Source organism: Tarenaya hassleriana, unplaced genomic scaffold (assembly GCF_000463585.1).
Source record: "Tarenaya hassleriana unplaced genomic scaffold, ASM46358v1 Cleome3, whole genome shotgun sequence".
Taxonomy (NCBI): Eukaryota; Viridiplantae; Streptophyta; class Magnoliopsida; order Brassicales; family Cleomaceae; genus Tarenaya; species Tarenaya hassleriana.
In genome coordinates this window covers 4,221,871-4,233,568 of record NW_010966177.1, presented here as the reverse complement: position 1 = coordinate 4,233,568, position 11,698 = coordinate 4,221,871, and the positions used below count along the sequence as shown (strand labels likewise).

General features: G+C 38.5%; 1 protein-coding gene across 1 annotated transcript; it reads left to right on the top strand.

Annotated features, from left to right (window-relative positions):
• Positions 1-577: 577 nt before the first annotated feature.
• On the top strand, positions 578-4,121 carry LOC104819280 (leucine-rich repeat receptor-like serine/threonine-protein kinase BAM1). The gene is made up of 2 exons (XM_010549277.1): positions 578-3,264; positions 3,396-4,121. Exons 1-2 carry the CDS (start codon positions 657-659, stop codon positions 3,833-3,835), a joined length of 3,048 nt encoding a protein of 1,015 aa, XP_010547579.1. The 5' UTR covers positions 578-656; the 3' UTR covers positions 3,836-4,121.
• Positions 4,122-11,698: the final 7,577 nt, after the last annotated feature.

The following is an 11,698-nucleotide window of genomic DNA, read 5'->3' as shown; positions in this document are numbered from 1 at the left end:
CCGCTCTTTTTAATTATCGATTGTTAATTACCGCTAACGACCCTTTAATCTTTTTTCGTCGCTTTCTGATTACAGGAGATTTACCCGAATTATTTATCCGTTGTTTTGTTTCTAAAGTCCAGTATGCGTTCTTCAAGAATAGATAGACAGCATTGACGTGTGCTGATTTTTACTAAGGGAAGTAAGAAAGAAATACAAGTGCCATAGCTTTTTAAATAACTGAAAAATCTACTATAACATTTTATGAAATTCTCCCAATTTTTCCAATAGTGAAAAAAATATTTTCTTGAGATCCATCCAAAATATATTACATAGATTTTTGAAGCATCTGAACTTTTCAATGACCTAAATGAAATGTTCATGGTGGAAAAAAAATTGTACATCGATTATAATTTTTGTTAACTGTGTATCCATCCAGCCGTGAAATTTAATATGTTTTTCTATTTAAAATTAATTGAACATTTTTGCCTCGCAAATCTGACGTGGCTGGGCTTCCAATTTCCATCTCCCTCCGTTTTTAAATGTACAACAAAATAAAAGAAATTCATAATATAAAAGAAAATCACGCCATCCTCATCTTCTTCCTCACTTACCCTCCCCCACACTCACCTTCTCCTAACCGAACCCTAACTCTCTCGAAGAGAGAGAGAGAGATCATGAAGATTCGTCTCCTCCTTCTCCTTCTCCTTCTTCTCCATATTTCCCAGATTTTCACCGACGGCCGACCAATCTCTGAGTTCCGAGCACTTCTGTCCATCAAATCCTCCCTCTCCGGAGCCGGAGACGGCCCAAATTCGTCGCCGCTCGCCACGTGGAACGACTCGACCACCTTCTGTGCATGGACCGGTGTCACTTGCGACGCCTCCGGCCGTCACGTGATCTCCCTTGACCTGTCCGGCCTTAACCTCTCCGGGACTCTCTCCCCCGACATCGCTCACTTGTTCCTGTTGCAGAACTTGTCCGTTGCTTCCAACCAAATCTCCGGTCCCATCCCACCGGAGGTCTCCTCTCTGTCTGGGCTTCGCTACCTTAATCTCTCCAACAATGTATTTAACGGTTCATTTCCGGATGAACTCTCCGCCGGGGCGGTGAATCTCCGGGTTCTCGATTTGTACAACAACAATCTGACCGGAGATTTGCCGGTCTCTGTCACGAACCTGACCCACCTCCGACATCTCCACCTGGGTGGGAACTATTTCGCCGGTCGGATCCCGCCTGCGTATGGTAGCTGGCCGGTTCTTGAGTATCTGGCGGTATCAGGGAATGAGCTCGTCGGGAAAATCCCTCCGGAGATCGGAAACCTTACTACTCTCCGGGAACTCTATATCGGTTACTACAACGCTTTCGAAGATGGTCTTCCTCCGGAGATCGGAAACTTGTCGGAGCTCGTTCGGTTCGACGCCGCCAACTGTGGTTTGACCGGCAAGATTCCTCCCGAGGTTGGGAAGCTGCAGAAGCTTGACACGTTGTTTCTCCAAGTGAATGCGCTTTCTGGGCCATTAACTACGGAGCTCGGAACGCTTTCAAGCTTGAAATCCATGGATTTGTCCAACAATATGTTCACAGGCGAGATCCCGGCAAGCTTTGCACAATTGAAGAACCTGACGCTCTTGAATCTTTTCAGGAACAAGCTCCATGGTGCCATACCGGAGTTTATCGGCGATCTGCCTCAGCTCGAGGTGTTGCAGCTATGGGAAAACAACTTCACTGGAAGCATTCCCCAGAAATTGGGGCAAAACGGTAAACTACAGTTTCTCGACCTGTCCTCCAACAAGCTCACTGGAACTCTTCCGCCGAACTTGTGCTCCGGCAACAAGTTACAGACCCTAATCACTCTCAGCAACTTCTTGTTTGGCTCCATCCCGGATTCACTCGGCGAGTGTGAGTCCCTGACTCGGATCCGGATGGGCGAGAATTTCCTCAACGGGTCGATTCCGAAGGGACTTTTCGGACTACCCAAACTGTCCCAAGTCGAGCTCCAAGACAACTACCTCAGTGGCGAGTTTCCGGTGAGTGGCAGGGTAGCCGTGAACCTTGGTCAGATCAGTTTGTCCAACAACCAGCTCTCCGGTCCGTTACCTCCGGCCATCGGAAACTTCTATGGCGTCCAGAAACTTCTCCTCGACGGAAACAAATTCACGGGTCCGATTCCGCCGCAGGTCGGGAAGCTTCAGCAGCTGTCGAAGATGGATATCAGCCACAACCAGCTCTCGGGTCGGATAGCACCGGAGATTAGCCAATGCAAGCTCCTAACTTTTGTTGATCTAAGTCGAAACGAGCTATCTGGTGAAATCCCAAACGAGATCACGGGTATGAGGATACTGAATTACTTAAACTTGTCCAGAAACCATCTCGTAGGTCCGATTCCTGCTTCTGTAGCTTCGATGCAGAGCTTGACATCCGTTGATTTCTCTTACAACAATCTCTCCGGTTTAGTTCCGGGATCCGGACAGTTCAGTTACTTCAATTACACATCTTTCTTGGGCAATGCGGATTTGTGTGGTCCGTATCTGGGTCCTTGTAAAGACGGAGTTGCCAAAGGAACTCACCAGCCTCATGTTAAAGGATCCTTATCTGCCTCCATGAAACTGTTAATCGTCCTGGGGTTGCTCATATGTTCCATTGCGTTCGCTATAGCAGCCATAATCAAAGCCCGATCCTTGAAAAGGGCGAGTGTGTCACGGGCATGGAGGCTGACAGCTTTCCAGAGATTAGATTTCACTTGTGATGATGTTTTGGACAGTCTGAAGGAAGACAATATCATTGGCAAAGGTGGTGCTGGCATCGTCTACAAAGGCGTGATGCCTAATGGCGACCAAGTCGCCGTCAAGAGGTTGCCGGCGATGACACGTGGATCTTCCCACGATCATGGGTTCAATGCCGAGATTCAGACACTGGGGAGGATCAGACACAGACACATTGTGAGGTTGCTCGGGTTTTGCTCGAACCATGAGACAAATCTACTCGTGTACGAATACATGCCCAATGGTAGCCTGGGCGAGGTTCTTCACGGGAAGAAAGGAGGGCATTTGCATTGGGACACACGGTACAAGATCGCACTTGAAGCCGCTAAGGGACTCTGCTATCTCCACCATGACTGTTCCCCTCTGATCGTTCACAGGGATGTCAAGTCCAACAACATCCTTCTTGATTCCAGCTTCGAAGCTCATGTCGCTGACTTTGGTCTTGCCAAGTTCTTGCAAGATTCCGGCACTTCTGAATGCATGTCCGCCATCGCCGGTTCTTACGGTTACATCGCTCCAGGTATCAAACAACCTCGAAATCTCATATGATGGTTCAAAGTGTCAGCCATATGATTTTAGAATTCGGAGAAAAGAATGTAGATTTCAATGCTTTTTTACAAAGGTTTTAAACAAACTGATGGCATTGTACAGAATATGCGTATACATTGAAAGTGGACGAGAAGAGCGATGTCTACAGCTTTGGTGTAGTTCTTCTCGAACTCATCACCGGGAGGAAACCCGTCGGTGAATTTGGAGACGGCGTCGATATCGTCCAATGGGTACGCAAAATGACGGATTCGAACAAAGAATCAGTGGTGAAAGTGATAGATCCGAGGCTGTCCTCAGTGCCCATCCAAGAAGTAACGCATGTCTTCTACGTCGCCATGCTATGCGTCGAAGAGCAGGCCGTGGAGCGGCCCACAATGCGCGAAGTCGTCCAGATCCTCGCTGAAATTCCCAAAATGCCCCCTTCAAAGCCGGATCCCACCGCCGGGGAGAAGTCGCCGGCGCATGAGTCGTCACCGAAGGGCGGGAGAGGAGATGACGGAAATGACCCCGGTCGGGTTCCACCCGATCTCCTGAGCATATGACATCGTGGGGTTGGGCGATGGAGGGGCAAAATCGTCTTTTCACACATCGTCTATGTTTGTCGTGGAGCTTTCTGATAGATTAAAAAAATGAGCTTTCTACTGTTTTATGGTCAGTCCGGTTAAGGCAAGGACCAGTTCCGGTTTAGTCTCCATTTCCCCTTTTTAAGTTTTTTTTTTTTTTTTTTTTGGGATCTGCTCTTGTTACCTTTTTGTTTTGAATATTCTCGATTATGTACAGTAGGATTTGGTGGATGATTTTTTAAATTTTAAAAATTCGAGGAAAAAATCGAAATTGTGAATTTATGGTGAACGGATAATGGTGCGTCACGCATCTGCAGCTCATCTGACAGATGCTCATCTATTTTGGGTATTCGCATTTCACCTTGGGACTATGCGTATAATCGAAATATCGAAGCAGCATTAAATTCCAGCCCATATGATCAGTTAATTCCTGCTCACATTAAGGTATCAAATTCAAAGAAGAATTCATTTTCTTCTTCGCTTTGGTCGATAATTAAAAACATAGATCGACATTTTATGTCGTTAGGGGAAGGAGAATATGCCACGTGGAAATGCATGGTTGTGATTAAACGAGGGCATGGGGAAGGGGACAAAAAACCAAAGAAGAAAAGGGGGGGTTATATGGTACGTCACGTCGTTTGTCTATCTGTTTCATGGTGTTTTTGCCCGACATGGTTACGTCCCGTCCATCCATGTAAAGAGAATTCATGTCTGTTTCACCTCGTAAATCTATACACTTGTACTATACTTATTCAAGTCTTTTATCTTTATAGTAACTCCATATTCTCATCACTTTATAATATTTTTGGCTAGTCTTTAATATTGAAATCCATGATAAGTATCAAGCAGATTCGAGGTTTTCGGAAAAGAACTTCTTGTATTAATCATCAGAATTACAGAACTTATACAGAATAACTCGAAACTAACCTAGAACAAATTTAGGAAACAAATAAATCTGTTGCCGATTTGTAGGAACAATCAAATATACAGTTGCTCTGTTTGAGTTTTCACCCAAACTTTCCGTATCTCCGCAATACCCTCCCTCAAGTTGGAGCGTATAAGTTTTGTATGCCCAACTTGGTAAAAAATGCTTGAAACTCTTTTTGACCGAGAGCTTTAGTAAAGATATCTGCCAGTTGTGCTTGGGAGGAGACTTTCTTGGTTGCAATGTCGCCGGACTGGATGTGATGTCGTAGAAAATGGCAGTTGACGTCTATATGTTTCGTGCGATCGTGGAAGACGGCGTTGGCGGCGATGTGTAATGCAGCTTGACTATCACAATGGAGCACCATTGGGTCCGGATGAGGAACGCCGAGAGAGGACAAGAGAGATTTTAACCAGAGGAGTTCACAAGTTGCGGCTCCCATTGCCCTGTATTCGGCCTCTGCAGAAGACAGGGAAACTGTGTTTTGTTTCTTTGAACGCCAAGAAACAGGGGACGAGCCGAGTTGGACGATATAACCAGATAGAGAGCGGCGAGAGTGAGGATCGCCAGCCCAGTCCGAGTCACACCAGCCATAAAGTGTGAGATCAGAATCAGCTCGTAGAAATATTCCTTGGCCTGGATTCAATTTCAGATAACGAACAACCCGAAGAGCGGCGGTCCAATGATCTTGTCGGGGGTTCTGCATAAATTGCGATAATATGTGAACCGCATAAGTAATATCTGGTCGTGTTGCCAGCAGATACAGGAGTTTGCCGACGAGGTGTCGGTAAGGTTCAGGGTCGGCGAGCCCTTCACTGTCACTGATACTTAGTCGATGATGCGGCTCCAGCGTATTCTTGATCCAGGAAGCAATCAGTGCATTGTTTGTGTCCCAATCGTCAAAGTCGATTGACGTTTCTGGAGGTTTTGGAATTGTGCCATCGACAAAACCAAACTTCTTTCGCGATTTCAGAGCTTGGCGGATATTAATCGACCATTCATCATAGTTCTCTCCACGAAGCAGAGGTTGAGAGAGGACTAATCCAGGGTTGTCACTTGGCGTCAAATCATATGGCGAAATTGTTCGCCTCGCAGAAATCACAGGTTCGGTTGTAGGAGTCGGTTGGGCCATGGTCGGAGATGAGTCGAGGTTCGAGGATTCAGAGGTGTTTTCTGGCATAAAAAACAGGGGTCGGGAATCAGATTTTGAGTTGGTCAGGCTCTGATACCATGATAAGTATCAAGCAGATTCGAGGTTTTCGGAAAAGAACTTCTTGTATTGATCATCAGAATTACAGAACTTATACAGAATAACTCGAAACTAACCTAGAACAAATTTAGGAAACAAATAAATCTGTTGCCGATTTGTAGGAACAATCAAATATACAGTTGCTCTGTTTGAGTTTTCACCCAAACTTTCCGTATCTCCGCAATAATCCAAACCCAGTACCGTGTTATTCAACAAAAGCTTTTTTGGAAATATCATAAAAAAAAATAAGTTTACATAACAGCGCATATTATATGGTACAATACATTTACATTCTTAGTACTTGCTTTTGTATAATGCATGATTAGTTATGGAGATTAGGGCAAGTCATCATGATTAGACAGTAGTGTCAATGTAAGGAATACTGCTCAATCGTTGAATCAAAGGTGAATGGGAGAGAGAGAGAGAGAGAGACACTCCTTAGTGGAATTTAATCTTCCCTCACGACCAAACAGATGGGGACAAAACTAGAAATGTGATTATAAAGTGATTGGAAAAAAACTTGTCATTGTCGATGGAGAAAGAAACATGCATGTAACCCTTGGATTCTTCTTCCAATTGATCAGATATTTGTTGATATTATATAAAGATTTATGGTCACGATTATACCAGGACGTACAGGATGATGAATATCACGTTATGCGTGATTATAACATATATACTATATATGCTTGTCCGTGTATATATATGTGTGTATATATAAACATATATCGTGTGTGTGGGTGAGTGACATTGTAACCTATCGGCCTATTACTACTTTCGTTTCTAAATAAATGACATTTTAGATTTTTTTTACAATTTAAAAAATAAAATAAAAAATGTCATATATATATATATATATACTAATATACAAACGACATATGTACACAAAAGCAATTAATATCACTAAAATTAAATAATGCAAGTTAATTATGAAAAATCATATGCGTATGTTATTACTGTCAACACAGTTGGAAAACACCACGGCTCCAAAACGTCTCCTTGAAGATTGGTACTATTTAACGGAAGGTCTTAGATAACTCACTATCTCATTTTCTCGGCATTTAGGAGAAATCTTTTTACCACTTGTGTATGGGAATCCAAACCTTTGTAAATGTTTTCTGTTCTAATAGCTTCTGTAACAATTTCTGAGATTTAATACAATCACATTAAAACCCAAAAAAAAAAATTATGAAAAATATAAGACTAATTGTTTTTTCTACTTATTAGTGTCCACAAGTCCACAACATCGGCTTGCTTGTTTTTTACATTTCTCGTTAATTGTATGGGCCAAGAATAGTGAACAGTGGGTGTCTAATTACAAAAAAAAAAAGTCAATATATTGAATACAATTTCAAAATAATATTTCAATTCATTTGACTACCATATAGTATAACTTGTATATTGACATAAAGTTGGAAAATTTGAGGTGACATTGGACCATCTGTTTCCATTTCTTGCAATTTTAAAAGACAACTTCAGAAAAAATAGCTGTAAAGTTAATTCAGTACCTTTACTTTTTTTTATATAATATATTTTTTCATCCTCATTGGACCTTTTTCATTTTATAGTTTTAGTTCTTTTTAACAACTTTTACGGACGCGATGTAGAAAAATAAAAATCATAATTTACATGCTTAAATACCAAAGCATATATATATATACACATATATATATATATATATATATATATATATATATATATAACATACTAAGAATTATAGTGTTATGGAAAATTAAAGCTATTTATCTTTTATGGAATTATATTTCTAATATAACGGAATATTGATGCTTATAGTTCTAGGCTTCTAGCTAGTTTCAAACTTATTCAATATACAACCCGAAATAAAATTATTACAGCCTGTATTTAATAAATTGCCGTCAATCACATATTTACAGATTTCAATATATGTCGACATTATAATATTTAACATAATTGGATATACAGGTATATATAATATATGCCCACACATGTATAACCATGCTTGGTACATATGCAATGCTGAAAATTTACGTCACAGTTGGTTGCTGCTGTCCAATATTAGATATGGTGTATTTTTTGGCACAAATAAAATTGCGGATTACCCAAGTTTGGGCGGGTAAAATTCCGAATTATATATATATATATATAAATTGCGGATTAGATAAAAAAGAATTATGTACAAGAGATGACCATTATAGAGATATAAAAGTATTAATTTAGTAACAAAGATACAATATGTTTTTTAAATTTTTTTGTGGGGTAGAACTCAAGTGGAATAGAACTTTTAATCATGCAATGTTTCACGAGTAATCAGTACGGCCATCATTAGTTTTTGTTTTCATGAATAATAAACTAATCATATTGATTACAAAATACTATAACGAAGACGGAAATAAATATGCAATTTAAACAAGAAAATACATATACAATAAATAAATGAAATTCATACAATTGAAAAAAAGAAAGAAAATCCATACAAAATATTATACATATGAAATATAATTTTATTCATACGTGGAAGAAATATAATATTAGATTACCGCTATTAATTACATATTATTGCGGATAAAGGCTTTCGGGATATAAAAAAAAAAAAGTTGCTCCTATTATATTCCATTCCACCCTTATTCCAAAAGCAAAAGGTAAAGGCCCAATCAAGTCGACACGTGTACAAAAGCTACTACACGTGGCAAATAATCGGGGATTTTTTTTTCATTTCTTATTTAGTTTTTTGGTATTATCTCCTTTTTTCACCACTTCTTTTGGTATTCAATGCTTCAATTTTAATATTAAAAGGAAAGAAAAAAAATAGGACATCAAACCTTTTTCAGATATTTTAACAACATTTTTTTTATATATTTTAACAAGACATTTTTTTTATTACAGGTCAAATTCAATGAGTCATTTACTCGGTCCAGATCCAAAAAATCGAAATTGAGATGGGCCGGGTTCGTAAAAATCAGAAAATAGTTTATAACAAATTTCAAATTTGAATTCGGTAAAAGACAAATTAATGGGCTTACAAAAAGCCCAACCGTTGGACATTCGCCTTTGGAAACACACGTTCGATGTGCAGATCAAAACGCTGCGTTTGTGAGAAGACCAAATTGACAATAATACCCTCACTATTATGGACTTTTCTTCTTTTTGTCGTCATGACATCGCCAACGAGCGACTAGGACTGACTAGGAGAGGAAGCCATTAAAAAATTTTCGTGCCATATTTAAATTTTTTTTAAAAAAAAATCTTGAAAAGTTCATTTATAATTAATTTATGAAATATAACTAAATCCGATTACTCGGGGTGTCCTATATTAAAATCATATAATTGAATGAATGCCAATGAACCCGCAGTGTCGTTTAAATAAATAATAAATGACCTTTTTTTTATATAAAGACATTTGGGGGCAGTTCAACAACCTTGTAAGCTTTATCCGTTTCACAATCTAAACTTTATATGACCATCACATATCCCAAATACCCATTATTAGGGGTGTCAAAATAGCCCGAGGCCCGATACCCGGCCCGAACCCGCCCGTAAAATTTGCGGGCTTGGGCTTTACAAATCAAGGCCCGTTCGTTTTTCGGGCCGGGCCGGCCCGGCCCGGAAAATTACGGGCCAAAAGCGGGTTCGGGCCGGGTCGGCCCGGCCCGGCCCGTAGGCCCGATTAAAAAAATAAATTATATGTATAAATATATATGTATATAGGTAAATATAGATATACATATATATATTTCACACATATTTGATCATATATATACATTTATTCAATCTTTTTTTTTTATATATATATATATATATATTTTATAATGTATATACATATATAAAAAATATACAAATATTATATAATAATAGAAAGTTCTAAAAACTAAAAACTTGTTTAATACTAAATAATTCAGGATATAATATTTTCATAAATGATATAATCAAAATTATAATACTATTAGTTTCAAATACTTATTCCAAATGAAAAATATAATAAATTATCATTTTTAAAAATTTATTACCATATAAAATTAAAAAATTTTAAATTTAAATTTATATTAGATCAAAATATATAACTTTGTAATCTATTTTTTATTTTTTTAATTATCACGAAATGTACTAAAATTTTTTGTATTTTTATTATTTTAATTTGTTTATAATTTTTTAAAAAAATTTTAAGCCCGAAACCCGGCCCGAACCCGAAAAAAGCCCATAGGGCCGGGCTCCGGGCCGAAGATTTTAGGCCCGTTGGTTTTTCGGGCCGGGCCGGCCCGACCCGTAAATATTCGGGCTTGTGTCGGGCTCGGGCCGGGCTGGCCCGGCCCGGTGATTTTGACACCCCTACCCATTATCTCTATTTATTTATTTTTTGCTACATGACAATTAAATTAACAAATATTAAAAAGAAATAGTATTTGGAATGGTAACAGATTATTGAGTGCATTAAAAAGGACAGAGTAGTCTTCACGGCGACGGCGAGTTTCCCGGCGATTGCTTATTCCAACGCGAACGGCGCTTCCTTTAATTAAAAATTCATACGACATTTTAGTAGTTTGAATCTATAAGATGTTTGATATATATGTACTCATGATCACTTATGTAACTTTCAATTTATATGAGAGCAAAATCGTTCTTAATAAATGGTTATAATTATATACAGTAAGTAGGAAAAAAAAATAAATAAATAATAGAGTTAGCATTGCCGACAGTAAGTGAAGACAAATTATTCAAAAGGCAGAGACAAGTTTTCTCGGTTCCCATCGTAAGTCTAACACTTTGAAGTTATCTCAATCTGTGCCTAACTAAAGAGAGCATCTCTCAAAACCTAACTTTTTTTAAAATAAAAAATAAATTATTATTATTATTATTATTATTAATGATGATGATGTTCTCCATGCATCTGCACGCACAGTGTACATCCACCCAACTCCTCCATGCATCTTCCTCGTTTTCAATCTTTTCAAGAATCACTCGGCAGCATATTCACTCCACACCCTCAACAGTTTCTTTGATGGGTCTCACGTGGAAATTATGAATCCATCATGTATATATTTGAATAATGACAAAAAGAGGTTGGTGCCAACATTTCGATACGGATCTATGAAAAATCAAATACATGGTTTTAAAACATACGTTAGAAACGTTACTTTTGTTATAACGTAGATACTCTGTCGTCTGTTTACCTCCAAACCATAAAAGCTACAAAAATGCCAACTTTTCCCCCCTCCAAAGTCCAAATACTAGTTAGAGTACTGTTTGAACATACCTTACTTCCCATGTGAACCTTACCCAAAAAAAAAAAGTATAATAATAACGCAAAAATTTTCAAAAAAAAAAATATTCTTGTTAGAGTTTGTATAGACATTTAAAAGAAAATGTTCAATTTATTAAAAAGATAAAAATTTGTATATTTATAAATGATATTTAAACAATTTTTTTATTTTATTTATAATTTTCTCAAGAGAGAAAGAAAACAAAACAAATGAAGGAAAAATCAAAAGGTGTCCCTAGAGAGAGAGAGTATTTATTTGGAATTTTCTATAATAATAAACAAAGAGAGAAAGAAATAAACAAATAAATGAAAAGGTACCCATCGGAAAACCAGCAAGTCACATTTTGTCTATAAAAATTATCGGATTCATCTCCCTCCTGCGTTTGTCACCTTCCCCATGCAAGATTCTCACTCCCGATACTTTACTCTTTC